General features: G+C 33.0%; 1 protein-coding gene across 1 annotated transcript; it reads right to left on the bottom strand.

Annotated features, from left to right (window-relative positions):
* Window positions 1-6943: 6943 nt before the first annotated feature.
* On the bottom strand, window positions 6944-10133 carry LOC142631674 (receptor-like protein EIX2). The gene is made up of 2 exons (XM_075805907.1): window positions 7161-10133; window positions 6944-7061 (listed from the first exon to the last, which is right to left on the bottom strand). The coding sequence occupies exon 1, from the start codon at window positions 10075-10077 to the stop codon at window positions 7183-7185; it is 2895 nt and encodes a 964-aa protein (XP_075662022.1). The 5' UTR covers window positions 10078-10133; the 3' UTR covers window positions 6944-7061; window positions 7161-7182.
* Between the last annotated feature and the right edge of the window lie 7917 nt (window positions 10134-18050).

Here is an 18050-nt window from a genome sequence, read left to right as displayed (position 1 = left end):
TGAAGAGGGAATACTCGTCTCTTCTTCCATCTCTTACGAGTAACCAACGTCCAACCCTCTTCCTCATCCATTGTTGACTTTTTATCATCATTTGAGTTATAATCAGATGCTTTTTGTGAAAGCTGAACTTGAACAGGTTCCAAAGAACCAAATCGGATGAACATGGTATTCGCCCTCTGCTTAGTAGTTGAAGACTTGCAACTAGGTGACCCGTAAGCAAATGTTACAAGGTTTGACTGAGCAACATCATTAACATCTAAGTCGATTTTCCTTTCCTTGGCTAGCTTCATGATGAGTTCTTTAAGAACAAAGCATTTTTGGATCGGATGACTTATGATGCAATGATACTTACAATAGTTCGAGTCATCAACCTTTCCTACTTCTTCCGGTCGTTTGCATTCTGGCAATTCAATTAATTTCAAGTTGAGCAGTTGTTCTAGCATTTCGGGTATATCAGTGTCAAGGAAAGGATACACCTTTTGTTCCCATTCCTTGAGTGATGAGCGACGCGTCTCACGTCGTTGGCCTCCCTCAGGCCTCTTCTCGTGAGCCTTTACATTTCCCGTTGAAATTTTGACTGGGGCAGGGTTGACATTCATGGAGTGTTTGACATTACTTTTCGTATTCCTATCATTTTTCCTTATTTCTCGCCTTTCTTTCTTTTCTTCAGGTACGGGAGGTTTCATATTTTCATGGCAAGAGATACTCAATTCCATGTCATGCGCACGAGTTGCCAATTCTTCAAATGTTCGGGGCTTTACCCCTTGTAGGATGTACAGAAGTCCCCAATGCATGCCTTGGATGCACATTTCTACAGCAGATATTTCAGACAGTCTATCCTTACAATCTAAACTCAAAGAACGCCACCGATTGATGTAGTCAACAACGAGTTCGTCTTTCCACTACTTAGTATTGGTAAGCTCTATCATGCTTACCGTGCGGTGCGTGCTGTAAAACCGGTTAAGGAACTCCCTTTCCAACTGATCCCAACTATCAATTGACTCAGGTTCCAAGTCTGTATACCAATCAAAGGCATTCCCTTTCAGTGAACGAACAAACTGCTTTACAAAGAGGCCTCCTTGAGTCCCTGCGTTCTCGCAGGTTTCTACAAAGTGAGCAACGTGTTGCTTAGGGTTTCCCTTACCATTGAATTGCAAGAACTTGGGGGGTTGATACCTATTTGGCATTCTCATATTGTCAATGCGCTTCGTATAAGGTTTTGAATATATGAGAGAATGTGTAGAAGAACCTCCATATTGTGCTCGTATGGTGTTCGTTATCATGTCCTACAGTTGTTGGACAGATATCGAGGCCATTGAGGTGGAATGTCCTTGTTGAGAAGTGCCTTCACCTCCTTTTCCCTTATCACCCCTAGCGTTTTCTCCCTTCAAGGTAAAGCCAGGAGGGTGCTCAAGGTCTAGATTTGATTATCCCGAATCTTGGACTTCCAGTTTGTTCATCAAGGTTGCAATTTGGACATCCTTATCTTCAAGTGCTTTTGTGAGAAGGGTGACCCTTTGTTCCATTTCAGCCATCTTTTCTTCCATAGTAGAGGTGTTGGTCATCATTACTAGCATGACCTCTAGATATGATGGAGAAAACGATGAGACAGGATGAGTCAAAGGCATTTTGTTCCTTAGGCTTCTCATCATGGGTGAAGAGTTGATAGAAAAGGTCTTTGTTGAGGATGATTCATCATTGATCTCAAAATCCTTCGAGACAGATGAATCCTTAGCGGTAGCTTTCCTTTTTGCAAGAAAGTCTAGAAAGATGATATTATGAAGCTTGCTTTCTTTGGTTGATTGGGGTTGCGGTTGATCAAGAGCTTTGGATCAACTACGAGTGATTAGGCCGACATAATCATCCGCAACGGAAGTATCCATCACCGATTTTTGAGCATTCTTGTTAGAAGCCATCGAAGCTAGTAGCAGATCGAATTTCTTTTCTTTTGAAGGAGAAAGAGATGAGAGGCAGAGATGTCCCACCGGGTGTGCCAGAATTTGTAGACGACTAAATTCTTAGTTCGAAATAAATCAAACAAGTAAAAATAGTTTCACAAATGCGAATTTGTATTAATGAATATGTGGTACAATTCTCTGTAATTACAAAAGAGTGATCATCTGATTCGATCTCCTTGAAAGATTTATTGATTGGAATTGTGGTAATGTGATTTTGATTTGAACACAAGATATCCTTCAATTTGGCTAAGGAATGGATCGAAGCTCTTTGAAACGGAATTACAATGAATCTCTGGCTATGAGCTTGTTAGAAATTCTTTGTTCTTCGTGTTCTTCGTGTTTGAAGGTTTGTGATGGAAATTCTTCGGTGCTTTAGAGGCTTGATTCCGTAGAGCTTCGTTGATTTATGGTTTGTTGAGGTTTCTGGAGGCTTTTGAGCTTGATTCTAGTGACCTTTGAGACCTGGACGAGTAGTTTGGATGATTTTGCTTCGAATGTTGTCTGTATTCGAGGTTGAAGTTCTTGAAATTCTTGGAGGCTTTGGGGTTTGATTTCGGCAAAGCTTCTGGATTTCTGAACTCAAGATATCTTCTTCCTTCTCTCTCTGTCCTCCTAAATGTCTTAGGAAGGCTTCTATTTATTGGAGTTTAGGGGTGGGTGAACGACACGTGGCGGAGTCTGATTGGTGACACTTGTCACAGCCTGATTGGTCCGCTTATGTCATCGCTTACACGTGCTAGATTGCTTGTGTCATCGCTTACACGTTCAGGGCTGCTTGTGTCATCGCTTACGCATGCTGATGCAGTTTTATGCCTTTATTTCAATGACACTTGGCAAATTTCTATTGGAATCTGAATAGTGATGGCAAAACCTAGCAGCAATACGTGGCGCTTTGTAATTGGTTGTATTTTGTAGACTTGGTAGTATAATGTGTCAGCTTATGATAGGTCGGGAATTTAATTTGGCCCCTTGGAAAAAATTTCTTGCTCTGCTATTAGATACAGTTATCTCTATTTTCATTTGGTCTTTAGTGTCTTGACAAGACACCACAGCAATTGCCAACTGGTAATGATTTTGCATACATGGACATCATTTGTGAGTGGTGAAGAAATTTTGCAACAGCATGCCTACAGTGAGTTGTGAGTGGCGAAAGGTCTACGTGGGTTTGTACTTCCACCATTTACAATCGTCATATGCAAATTGTGACAAAAATTATGTAAATAATTGTGGTTCTACCATTGTTCAGAGCTCACACCCAGACAAAGTGAATCCAAATCTTCTATCCCACTTTTCCTGCTCCACTATATACTTTACAAATAAAAACATGCCACATATCCATCTACTTTATTAAATGCTAAATTTATGCCTTCTATTATTTCAATTACTTAAATATGATGGGTTATTTATTTATTTATTTTAGGAAATTGAAATAATAGAAGACATAAATTTAGTATTTAATAAAGTAGATGGAAAGTGACATGTTTTTATTTGTGGTGTATATAGTAGAGCAGGAAGAGTGAGATAGAAGATTTGAACTCAGACAAAGTATAATAATTACTTTAAGATGTTTTTTTCTTTTTTGAGAAACTACTTTAAGATGTTAAAGATTGATAATTGGCTTTAGACTACAAAAGCAAAAGGCAGTAGACTATATTAGGCTAAAAAGAATATAAAAGGAGGTGAAAGACTTTTCACACTCCATTATTAGGTTCCAAGCAACTATGAATGAAGATCTCCAATTATTTTTAGTTGCACTGCAAGTAGATTATAATTACTTTAAGACAGTACTAAACTAGTCAAGTAGGGTACAATATAATAATTTTTTCTAAGGTATGGACAAACCTAAGATTTCAAGTTAGAGGCGGTCGGAGTATAAGGGGAAAAAAAAAAACTCCAAATAAGCATCCATAAAATCAAAAACTTTGTGTGCCATGGTTGCCAAAATATTGAGGCATAGGGGAATGGTTCCAGAAATATTATTTTGAGACAAGTCTAAATATTTAATGGAAAAAATTTAATTACAAAATTGGTTGTAACATAAGGCTACAACCTTACTCAATAAAATCAAAATTACTATATATTTTGAAAATCTAGCTATTGATTTTCATTTTTTTTTTTTTTAAATTTTGCAAGCATGGAAGATATAAAAAAAAAATGTATTTCAACCAAGGAAGACGATACCATACCGTATTGGTCGATACGGCCGGTATTTTTCGTACTGTTACCTTGGCCGGTATAGAAATATTGACAGTCCGTACCAATTTAAATACCGGCCATACCGGAGCCATTTTGATTGTACCAGAGAAAAATCTGGATTTCGGCCGGTAAATCTGAACCGGCCAGTAAAGAAAAGAATAGGAAAAAAAACCTTGTCGTCGCTTGCCACAACAGATCCGGTCACTGACACAATGCCGATATCAGAGTTCTCTACTTTTTCTTCTCGGCCTCATGTTGCAACTACTGCTGCTTCGTCCTCTTCTTCTTTTAGCTTCATCTTCTACTTCTTCTCTTTCTCTTTTTAGCTTTCTCTTTATCTTCCTTTCTCTTGTTTTATCCGCCCCTACCCACTAGTTGATTAGTTTTTTATTTCTCTATATCTTCCATTCTCTTGTTTTATCCGCCCTACCCACCAGTTGATTAGTTTTTTATTACTAATTGGCATGTGGCACACTTTTTAAGGGACTGAAAACTCTACTTTCAAAAAAAAATTATTCAAACTCTCTTTTAAATGTCACAATCACGTGTTCAACACTTCAACTAGGCTTTATTTTGAAATTTATTTTTCTTTTTGTTTTAATTATCTAACTACATTTATTATTATTATTATTGGTGAATTGAATAAATTAGGCATTTATATTGAATGAGATATAAACTTACGATTTTATATAAAAATTGTAATATCTCCAAAACGATACACCGGTATTGACCAGTATCCGAAATATATCGTACCGCTAGCCAAACTGGTATAGCCTCCGGTACGGTATTGACTTCTTTGATTTCAACAGTGGATTTGTCAAAATTCATCTTCAATAAAAAAATATTTAGTAAAGTTGTAACCTTAGGCTACAATCAATTTTGTAGCTAAACTTTGCCCATATTTAATATGGACTAGCAAACAAATTTGAATTGTATGCTTCCATGAAATTTATTGGATTTGAGGCTGAGAATGATCAATGAGGACATTTTTTCCTCTATCCAAGTTGGTATCTTCCTAGATAATTTATTCTTTCCCAAGTACAAAAATCTTAACATGGTGCAATTTTGCAAGGACCAAGGTAATTCTCTTGACAAGCTATTATTGCTTAAGTCTAATGCTAGAAGTCGTGTTAAAGAACCCATAGAGTGTGGACTTTCCCCAGACAAATTATTATGAGCCAAATTCAGAATTTCTAGTCCTTGCCAATGCATAACACAATCAAGGATCTCTTCAGATAGTTGGTTGCTTGAGAGGTCAAGGTGCCTTAAAATACCACTAGAAATTGAGCATACAAAGGAATTTAAGCTCGGAAACATATTTTTGGAGAGATTTATTGAGGTCAAATTTGGAGGAAACAGTGGTAATGGGCCTTCAAGTTTGTTTGAACTTAAATCTAGCGTGTCAAGGTTTGAAAATTTAGTGGATATATTTGGCAACCTTCCCTTGATTTGAGTATCAGTCAAATTTAAATAGCATAACTCAATAGGCATGTCCCAAAACGAAGTGGGAGTATTTGAAATTCTAGTACTGGAGATATCGAGAAAGTGAAGGTTTCTGATTTTTTATCCAGTTTGGGAAATCAGGACCCAACTTGCAAGATCTCACATATAGATAGTACAATTGTAAAGGGAGAACCCGATTAAAGCTGACATTTCAAGTTAAAGGATTATGAGATAAGTCTAAATACGACAATTGGGGGAAATTTGATGGATGGGCTTGCCTTCCAACATATTGGAGCGGACAATCTAAAACTCTAGCTTATGTAGGCTTTAGCTACTTTCGGCTAGATTCCCATTTAATTCATTGTTAGAAAGACCTAACCAAATTAATAGTGGAAATATTGCAAAATTAGACATTGACCCCGCAATTTGATTGCTATCTAAATATAAGGCCTTTAATGAATTTTTTAGGCATCCCTTCAAGTTGTGAAAGAACGACTCAAGAACCTATCCATTTAGATAGTTCATCGACAAACCCAATGCAATTAAACTGCATATATCCCCAATGTCTGGGAAACTTCGTCGATGAGAATTTTTATTTATTTATTTATATTTAGAAAAAAAATGGCAAGAAAATATTACTACTCGTAACTAAAGGCTGTAAGCCAGTAACTTGTTTCGATTTCATAATTGAACTTTAAGTCATCTATGCCCAACACAATGTAATAAAATTCAGGTGAAATTTTGAAGTAATTAATGTGGTTATCCATTCATTTTGAAATAAATTGATTGAATTTTGTATGTTATCACATTGTGTTTTGCATGCAAAGTATTAAAATACCGTGTACTTACGATAATAGTCACGAGACACACTCATTATTATATATGTTTGAAATATTATTTTCTTATTGGAAAATCTTCCTCCAAGATCCACATAACAAAAGTAGATAAAAGAAATGTTTATATATATAAAGTGGAAATATAAAACTAGAATCACTAGCCAGCCTCGTTTTCTTTTTTCCTTTCCCATCTCCTCAGGCAGAACGATAATATTTTTTTTAAGGTATTAATGTTTGGTTGGCATAGCTACAATTAATTTTGCTATTAGAGTTAGGTTATTGGCTTTTTTAAAAGAGGTGGCACATTTTAGATCCAGATTCAACTTTAACATGGGAAAATAAGTTCATAAAAGATTTGAAATCCGTAGAATTACCGTTCAACCTATGTCGAACTTGAACGCCAATTAACCTATTCAAATGAAACCAGATCATTAATCGAATATAAAACAAAATTCCATTGATGGCAATTCCAGCTCTTGCCTAGTACACACAAAATTTTACATATATATATATATATATATATTACACACACAAATTGACATTGGAATTCGAAATTCTCTAAAGCTTGCACCACAGCATGAGGTCATAAGCGAATGAATAGCAAGTAATATCAAAGGCCGGAGATCTCCTACAAGGTTAGACAACAGTCATTAGTTTGCAAAATTAAAATCAATCCAACATAAGAAATAGATAGAAGCATATAACGAGTTCGGATTTTTTTGCAAACCTTTAGTGAAGTTGTGATAGCCCTAGTTGTGAAACATCTTTAGCAATATTTTAGTATGCACCACTATTGTCACGTACAACCAATCCTTCAGGTTGATCAACATTAGGAAATATGCATGTCTCCAAGAACGGTTCAATATTAAAGAGAGACAGACTCCCCAAAAACCAGCAGCGAATCCAAACCCTGTACCAACATAAAGACACTTCCAGAATTCATCTCGATCTCCTTGACTGTTTTCACTTCCACCATCTCGATCTTCTTTATGTTTTTTACTGCCTCCAGCGTTGAATGTTACATCTTCTGGGCACTTTTCTACAAGGGGAGCTCCACAAAGTCCAGCATTACCCATGAATTTGCTAGGGTCGAAGGACTGGAGTTGAGTGCCTGTTGGAATTCTTCCCGATAATTTATTATTGGACAAGTCAAGATAGCCCAAATAATGTAGACCAACCATGCTAATAGGTAATGAACCAGAAAACTGATTTCTCGACAAATCCAAAGATTCCAATTGTTCCAACTTACCAATGTTTTGTGGGATTTTTCCAGTCAACATGTTTCCTGATAAATTCAACGCTTTCAATTCTATAAGGCTGGATATCTCTTCTGGAATATTTCCAGTCAATTCGTTGCTTGCAAGATCAATGCTCCTCATTTCCCCAAAATTCTTTCCATACTCATACAAATTTCCTTTCCAACCAACAATTATATTGAGACTATTGTCACTATATTTTCCATAATCAGTATAAAAACTATATTCAGAGCCATTCCAAGTTGAGTACTTGTCAGCCATAACATCTGAAATTTTGTGAGCCATTGCAGTAAAATTATTGAGGCAGTGTGGAATGGTTCCAGAAATATTATTTTGAGACAAATCTAAATATCTAATATGGATTAGCAAACAAATCTGTAACCCTATGCTTCCATGGAATTTATTGGATCTAAGGCTAAGAATGATCAATGAGGACATTGTTTCCCCTATCCAAGCTGGTATCCTCCCAGAAAATTTATTCTCTCTCAAGTTCATAAATCGTAACATAGTGAAATTCTGGAGGGAGCAAGGCAACGCCCCAGACAAGCTATTGTCACTCAAGTCCAATGCTATAAGCCGCCTTAAAGAACCTATAGAGCGTGGAATTTTCCCAAACAAATTATTGTGAGCCAAATTCAAAATTTCAAGTTCTTGCCAATGCAAGAAACAATCAGGGATCTCTTCAGATAGATTGTTGCTTGAGAGGTCAAGGTGCATCATACCCCCAGTAATTGAGCATATAAATGAATTTAACCCCGAAAACTTATTTTTGGAGAGATTTAATGAGGTCAAATTAGAAGAAATTGCTGGTAGTGGGCCTTCGAATCTGTTTGAACTGAAATCTAGTATGGCAAGGTCTGAAAATATATTGGATCTATTTGGCAACCTACCCTTGATCTCGTTTTGAGACAAATTCAAATAATGTAACTCAAAAGGCATGTTCCAGAACCAAGTAGGGATGGTTTCTGAAATTCTAGTATTGGAGAGATCTAGGAAGATAAGGTTTTTTTGAGTTTTTATCCAATTTGGAAAATGAGGACTCAACTTGCAAGATCTCAAATATAAGTCATTCAATTGGAAAGGGGGAATCCAATCAAAGCTGAAATTTGAAGTGAAAGAATTAGAAGATAATTGTAAATAATACAAATTAGGGAAATTTGAAAGTAGGGATTCAGAGATAACACCTTCCAACATATTTGAACGAAGATCCAAAAACTCTAACTTATATAGAGTTTCAATATTTTCGGCCACAGACCCATTAAATTTATTGTTTGAAAGATCTAACTCTCTTAATGATGGAAATTTTGCAAATTTAGGCATTGGCCCCTTAATTTGATTCCCGCCTAAATGTAAGATCTCTAATGAATCTTTTGCACATCCTTGCAAGTTGTGGAAGAATTCAAGAACTTGTCCATTGAGATTGTTGGACGACAAATACAATCCACGTAAAGTACATATATCACCAAGGGAGTTTGGAATGCCACCTTCAAATTGATTATCATGAAGAAAGAGTCGCTGAAGAGAATTCATGTTGCCGAAAACATTTGGAATTGAACCTTGTAATTGATTAGATGAGAGATCAACATAAGCAAGGTTGGTACTAGAATTCAACAACCAAGAGAATACGGAGGAGTTGATGCAAGGGTTGTTAGCGAGGTCAAGATAAGTAAGAGATTTAGAGGAATTAATATGCAAAAGAGGAGAGGTAGTGGCAAGAGGAAGAGAACAATTATATAGCCACAACTCTGATAGGTTAGGGAGACCACTAACAACTTTCAGCCAATCATTGGCTACACCAAGATTCAAATTACTTAGATCAAGGTGCTCTATTGAAACAAGATGAGAAAGCCATTCAAGATTTTGGACGAGTTTCAAGTTATTCCAACTAAGGTCGAGATATTGCAAGTGGGAAAGGTTACCAAGTTGAAATGGAATTGGCCCCCTTAGATTGGCGCCATTTAGATCAAGGCACTTTAATTTACTGAGTGAACCGATAAACTTTGGGATCTGACTGCTATTAAAATCATTGCCACTGAGACCTAAATAAGTCAAATGATGCAACTTAATCAGTGAAGGACTTATCTTACCTCGTAACCCATAAAAATCAAGATGAAGCTCAAGTACATGGCCTGTTTGGTTGTTGCACTGAACTCCTTCCCAGCTGCAACAATTTTTCTTTGCATCTTCACTCCCCCATGAAGAGAGCATATTTGTGTTATCAATAAGGCTTTCTTTGAACTCAAGGAGTGCTTGTCTCTCCCTCTCTATGCACCACACGTTATCGTCTCCAACCTTTGAAATGAATCCAAGGGCTGGTTTCAAGTGTAGTAAAAGAGTAAAAATTGCGTAAAGAAGTTTATGGGACCTTCTTCCCATAATCAATGCCATGGCCGATGATACAAACAATTAAAATGAAGATAAATATGAGAAGAAGCACAACTTGAGCAATCAATGTTGCAATTATGATTTTGGTTTCTGAGTTCTCACAACCCATAGGACCAATTAGTTATAGTAGTTATAATTTTTCTTTTTGTTGAATTTTGTGTGTAAATGCATGCAAAGGGAACATGACACGCTGATAATGCGGTCAAAAGATTATTGACACTGATATTATTAGAATTAAGAAGAGATTAAGTTGCTTCTTCTTTATTTTCTTTTTGAGAAAAAGAAAAGATAAAGTTGCTAATGCATGAAAAAGGATCAGTAATTTACTATTTTTTCAGCTTTAGGAACTAACCAATAATAAAGATAAGGGCAAATAATTACAACTTATTTACGTGTGGTAAAATTTAAGTTGTCTATTTGTGATTTGAAATTTGACATTTTACTCACCTTAAGTTTGACTAAAATTTTAGTTGCCTACTTGTGGTTTGAAATCCCATGATGCAAGTGTTCCACTAAATTATTTTTTATCTTATTTGATCTTGTATTTTTATTTTTATTTTTTGTGTTTTTTGAAGAGAGAGACATAAAAGTGAAGTAAAATTATATATTCAACCCTGTTTTTAACAGTGGTGGGTCATAGAACTTTAACTGAGCTAACCTTAGGTAGATAAAGTATTAAATTTCAAACCACAAATAGGCAATTTAAATTTCAGCCAAAGCACAAGTGGGTTTAATTGTAATTTGTCTTAAAGATAAAGACAGGATAAATTTTATTTATTAAACACTTCTTTTTAATGAACATTAAACACTTTTTTCTATTTACAAAAAAAAAAAACACTTTTTCTAACACCACAAGGTTCTGCTTATTTACGCAAATAAAAAAATTCATGTGGATGACATTGACCAATAGGAGACCATGCTCAAAAATTAAAAAGAAAAGAAAAGAAAGGAGAGGAACATGGGCCAAAATGACCAAATACCACTGTTTATCAAAAAATATATTAATCTACCACTATTGCAAAAATATTTAAGGATCTACCACTTTTGGGTACTCGAGTATGGAAAATTCAAATACCCAAAAAGTGGTAGATTCCTAAATGTTTCCAAAACAATAGTAAATTGATATATATATATATATATATATATATATATATATATATATATATATATATATGTTTCGGTAGACAGTGTCATTGTACCATTTTGGCCAAGAATCATATCATATATATAAAAGCACCGTAAATGGTAAGCAACGCACCAGTGCAGCATCTTCTGGTAGAAGAAAAAGTGTTTAATATAATAATATTCGTGGAAAAAAAAAAGTGTTATATATAATATTATTCTCGTTTTTTTGCCCGACAACGACACATTTTGAGTTAGTTTTTGTTTTTGGACAACAACTCTTTTTTTTTTCTTTTTCTTTTTGGATAATTGGTGATATAAAATAGAAAATACAAACTTTCCTTAAGAAGTAGTAGAAATCATTGGTGATAGAGATGAAATTGCATGAAAATTGGTGCGGAAAACGATGTTGGGAGCAAAATTTGTCACCTTTGGCCATGACTGAAATCACTTTTTAGGCAAATTCGTTTGTTTAGTTCTTGAATTATACATTTTTGCTGTTTTTAGTCATTTTTATTTTAGAAGCCAGAATAAGATTCTGTCTGTTTTGAGACATCACTTAGAAATATTCGGATTTGATTTTGCAATAATCTCAATTTTGTATTTTTTTTTATAGTAATTTTTCTTATTTTATCACCTACTTACGTAATTACGTAATTAGTGCAACTTAGGGTTTTTATGGCGGCCCTAGATTTTCTTTTATTACTTAAATGCATTGTAGATTCTATCATTCTTAGACAATTTATTTTTTCAAAACTAACAAAAAATACAGACTTTGTCTCTCGTTTTCTAGTAAATTCCAAACTTTATCACGTTGTGAATTCAAGGAAACCCATCATGAATTCGAGGTTATCTTCTTAAAGCAAACATGTTTTGTTTCTTGTAACTTCCACACTGCATCAATTGGACAAGAGCTCTAACGCATTAGACTGGAGATCTTTTAACATAATGGATTTTTACATTTGAACTAAAACTAAACTTTACAAAATTGTATTCTAATACCTATCCTTTGAATTTAGGAGATGATAAGCAATATACTTCTATGTTGTGTTTGGTTACTTGAATTTGGATTTGAATTTTAAAATTGTGAATTGAAACACTTTAATTCCAAATCAATAAATGTTGAAACATATCTTATAAATTTCTAAAATTGAATGGGTTTAGAAATTATTTCAAATTCAAGGGTTTTAAGGTTTAAAATTCTTCGTGAATTTGTCAAATCCAAATCTTTAACCCTTTTTAAAGTATCCAAACAAGGTATTTGGATTTCAATCACCCAAATCCAAATCCTAACATCCAAACACACCACTAAGAAATTCACAATATTTATGGCCCTCTATTTTATTTGGGGTTTTGTCCAAGCTGAATTATATAAACTTACAGTTCTCTTAATCTCTTGAAACACTCTGTCCTCTAATTGGTAAAAATTTGTAATTTTGTCCAAGCTAAATTATATAAACTTACAGTTCTCTTAATCTCTTGAAACACTCTGTCTTCTTATTGGTAAAAATTTGCGATGGAGTCTTTCAGGGAGTTATTGCTTTTGGAATATTAAAAAATTTCCTTTGATTTTGGCATGGCCAGAGGTATTTTTGGACTTTGGGGGCACCCCCCCCCCCCCCTCCTAATTTTTTTAATAAAAAATACTATTATAAATATAGATACTAATTTTAGCAATTTTGTTATATAAAATTACATTTTCCCCCCTTAACAATATCATTGATTCTTTTAAGAATAATTCTACATTAATACACTTTTTTACAAACTATTAAGTTAGTAAATTCTTACTAGCTTGCATCTAAGCCCATCACTTACATCAATTTTTAACTTACCAATAACAACTCACTACATTAGTAATTTATGAATAAATAAAAAGTTTGTAATTCTAGAATTTTCCTCTTTTTAAATGCCATAAAAAATTATAGATCTAAAATATAAAACAAAATATTTAAGCCCAAAAGATTTATCTCAACAACAAAAATTACAAGTATCAAATTTAAAAGACATTAAACCCAATCAACCAATTTTACATAAAATAAACTTCCTGGTCTTTTATTAAATTTTAAATAAAATAATTTTGTCCTTACTCTGAATGCATTAAAGACACCAAAAAAAAAAAAAAAACAAATCAATGACCAAGCAAGAGCAAAGCCAAAGGCTGAAGCCACCACAGTTAGAAGTAGAGACGCCTTCCTTAACTCTAAAACCTAGCTTCGCCGCTGATTTCCAGGATCTCAGATGCTTTGATGATTATGTGTAGAAGAAGAAAGCTGATCACATTTAAGATTGTGAAATGAAAGGAAAATAAATAAAGAGGAACTTAAATCCCGAAGAAGTTAGCATTTGGGTTGAAAAAACTGTTGACAATTATCTCAGTAGAATTGCATCTGATCAGAATTATGCACAGTGCAGAAGAGCAAGCCAAAGCACTGTGTCTATGGGCATGCAACGACTCTAAATGACTAAGGAGTTGTTTGGTACATGCACTTAAAAACTGAAAATATGTATTTGAAAATATGAATGAAAATACGTATGGGTGAAAAAATATGTGAAAATGTGTGTAATGTTATTTAAAAATTGAAAATATATATTTGAATAGGTGTACTTCAAGGGTCCGTTTGGATACAGCTGAAAACTGAAAACTGAAAACTGAAAACTGAAAGCTGAAAACACTGTAGAAAAATAATTTTTAAATGTGTAAATAGTACCGTGGGACCTACTTTTAAATTAAAAAATTCTTAAAAAGTACGTGAACAGTGACTGCACAGTACGTGAACAGTGACTACACTTTGCGTGCACAGTAACTGCATAGTATATGCACAGTAATTTGTCCCTTGAGATGAGACGTGCAGCAGGAGGAAGAAAAAAAAAACGCGTTCAACGCAATCCATAACACAGCTTAAAATTAAAAAGAGAAACGCGAAGACGTAGTCCAAGTCGAGGTCAAGGTCAAGGTCAAGGTCAAGGTCATCAGTGGCCGACATTCAACGGGTTCTATTGATCTTAAAGTTGGTAGATTTAGGAAAATTTGAGTTTCCAAGCAGACTACCAACTACTAAGATTCATGCATTTGTGGTTCCAAGTTCCAATGATGATATCAAGTCATTTCAGTTTATCTGACACGCAATACTTGTCAAATAATTAAAAGACAAGGAAGAAGAAGAAAAAAACATTAATTGTATCATCAATTCTACTTAGAAATAGTTTCACTGAATTTCAATATTTACTATCCAAGCATGTTGGAGGATTTTTGATTTTGTATTCAAAATAGTATGGAAAAAATTTTCAAAAAACTGAAATTGAAACTAATTTTCAAATAATAATTTTTATATTATATATGTGTGTGGCTCTCATTTTTAAGAAAAAAATTTCAAAATAATAAAAACAAAAAATAATGTTTGGGAGACGTCCAAGTCGAGGTCAGGGTCAAGGTCAGGGTCATCAGTGGCCGACGTTCAACGGGTTCTATTGATCTTAAAGTTGGTAGATTTAGGAAAATTTGAGTTTCCAAGCAGACTACCAACTACTAAGATTCATGCATTTGTAGTTCCAAGTTCGAATGATGATATCAAGTCATTTCAGTTTATCTGACACGCAATACTTGTCAAATAATTAAAAGAAAAGGAAGAAGAAGAAAAAAACATTAATTGTACCATCAATTCTACTTAGAAATAGTTTCACTGAATTTCAATATTTACTATCCAAGCATGTTGGAGGATTTTTGTTTTTGTATTCAAAATAGTATGGAAACAATTTTCAAAAAACTGAAATTGAAACTAGTTTTCAAATAATAATTTTTATATTATATATGTGTGTGGCTCTCATTTTTAAGAAAAAAATTTCAAAATAATAAAAACAAAAAATAATGTTTGGGAGACTATTTTTATTTTTGAGATTATTTTTTTAAAATTACAAAAAAGTAAATAGATTACTTTTTTGTGTGTGTGAATAATGATAAGGGAATAAAGTTCATGTATCTTTCTTTTTTTGATAATGATAAGTTTGAAATTTTAAGTGTGAGAATTCTTTTTATGATAAATTGTTACAAATTCATATGTAGAATTCACCCTTGAAAACCAGCTTGCAATAAAAAAAATGCTCAAAATATTATAAACACATGGTTAAGTTTATACTTAATCCATGTGGGACATACTAGGATCATAACATAAAGATAAACTCCTTAATTTAAGAGATAGAAGAGGGAGTCCATTGTTTTCAACTTATCTACAACTATGCCATTAAAAACATTTTCTATATCTTAAAAATATCCACTCAGTTGTTTTCAAAATCCTATTTTGAATATAGAAAATATGATACAATTTTTTGAAAACTGAATTTAGAAAATATAGCTCAACAATAGATTTTAACGTAGAACCCACAATTTATGAATTGCAAAAAAAAAAAAAAAAAAAACTGTAATACTCTTAGCAAATCAGGGTCATCGGTGGCCGACATTCAACAAATTCTATTTATCTTCAGGTTGGTAGATTTGGAAAATTTTGAGTTTCCAAGCATTGACTACCAACTACTAAAGATTCATGCATTTCAATTCATTTGACACGCAATACTTATCAGATAATTAAAAGAAAAGAAAGAAGAAAAAAAGAAGCATTAATCGCACCCTCAATTCTACTAGTAATAGTTTCATTGAATTTCAATATTTGGAAAGTGGTTAAAGTTGTCGCTTATTGATGATTTTAGCTTATTTTTCTTACTATTTATGGGTCCCACTGTACTTTTTGATACTATTTATGAGTCCTACTATACTATTTAACTTTTATTTTTTACACTTTCAGCAAAAAGTTTTCAACTTCAGCTAAATAAGTTGTTCCCAAATGAATACTTACTATCCAAGCATGTTAGGGTCTATATGGCAGGAGGATTTTTGTTTTTATTTTCAAAACAGTATGAAAACAATTTTCAAAAAACTGAAATTGAAACTAGTTTTCAAATACTCGTAATAATTTTTATCTATCTATCTATAATATTAATAACAGGATTTTCCGTTTGGTTTTCAACATTTTGCATACTAAAATACCCTCACACAAATTCTTGATCTCTCTGAAATATTCATATCTTTTAGTTAAATACTTTTAAATTTAAAAACACAAACGGTTAAGAAAGTAATATATGTTCCTAAGTTTTAGGCTTTTCCCTTTCATTTCTCTGTTCAGCCTAAAACTTAAGATACTATCTCTATCTCATTTTTAAATATTATTTCATGTTATCTTACTTATTTCTTTAAAAAAAACTTGTTATATGTGTGTGTGTGTGTGTGTATATATATATATATCACTTTTAAACATTATAATATTAAACAAAACAAAACAAATAAATAAAAAAGAGTATTATTGCAAAGCGCGTGTGATGAGTCTAGTACTACTAATAAAAGGATTCTCCTATTTAGTTTTCAATTTTTGATGTACCAAAATATCCTCATACAAATTTTGAAATAACATATCATTTCGTTTAATTTTATTTCCTACAAAAAAGCAAAAAATGTTAAAAGAGTAATATTATCTCACAAACAAAAGAAAAAAAATATTCAAATATCTGATTCCTATATGTATTTGTTATCGATTTGAATTCAAATACTTCAATTATGTTTTATCCCAAAAAAAAAAAATCTTTACTTATGTACGTACACAAGGGAAAAAAAGAGAGAAGAGAAGCGCTATGTTCACAACATTTTCACAACAAATTTTATGTGACAGGTTGTTTCGGGTTGTTATTAGTAGGGTAGAAAATTAATTTCAGTGATAAGTTCAAATTAGAATCAATAACAACTAACCACCTATGATTTGTTGAGAAAATGTTGTGGACGTAGCATCTCGATCTTAAAAAAAAAAACACAGTTTTTCTCTCCACTCATTTGTATTCACATGTTTGATTCTTATCTATATTTATTATGTATTTGAATTAAAATACTTCAATTATCTTTATCAAAAAAATATATGAAATTACTTCTTCCAAACAAAAAAGCTACCTCGCGTAAAAACTACTCATTCATATCCTGAAATTTTTTATGTTTTTTTTTTTAATTCTTTAAAACATTCCAAAATTTTGGTTATCCAACTTCTACACAGTTATCACAAATTCCCATCTATCCACACTAATGAATATCATCTTTCTTTTGTTCAAATCCCAAATTTTTTTGCTTATCACAATTCTTATTCCAATTAATAATTCAAATGTCCAATTTTGTTTCAACTTCTTACGGTATAAAATTGCTCTCATTTGAACACGATAAAATTGCATCTACCCACTACCATCTCAACTCCCTTTAGCCACTATCAAGCATATCATGTCTCCCACCTTCCTACTTCATAGATTCATTCTAATTTAACAAACTCACCAACTTCATGAAAGAATCAAATGCAGAAACCTTTGAAATCCGCTGAATTTCAATATTTAAAGGTACATTATATCTAATTTATATGGAGAAAAGACTTTTTATTGAGGTGTGTACTTAAAGGCATTTGTTGTTGACAGAGAGCTTGGCAAGAGAAACAGAAATTGTTGACTACAAGCCTGGTCTCAATTTCTATTCAAGTATGTATTTGATTCCTTTGTAATGTTGAGCCTATATAGATCGAATTTTGGTTTTACCTTGAGCCTAATTGCACGCGTAATGTGCATGTGATGAGTCTAGTATTATACATGTGTATGGCTCCCATTTTTAAGAAAAAATTTCAAAATAATAAAAACAAAAAATGATGTTTGAAAGACTATTTTTATTTTTGAGATTATTTTAAAAAAAATTACAAAAAGTAACATGTAAAATCTGTAGATTACTTTTATATATATTTGAATAATGATAAATTTTAAATTCAGAGCATGAGATTTTTTTTTTT

The sequence above is a fragment of the Castanea sativa genome, chromosome 1 (assembly GCF_040712315.1).
Source record: "Castanea sativa cultivar Marrone di Chiusa Pesio chromosome 1, ASM4071231v1".
Lineage (NCBI taxonomy): Eukaryota > Viridiplantae > Streptophyta > Magnoliopsida > Fagales > Fagaceae > Castanea > Castanea sativa.
Note: the sequence above shows the minus strand (reverse complement) of the source record. Positions and strands in the feature narration are given on the sequence as shown.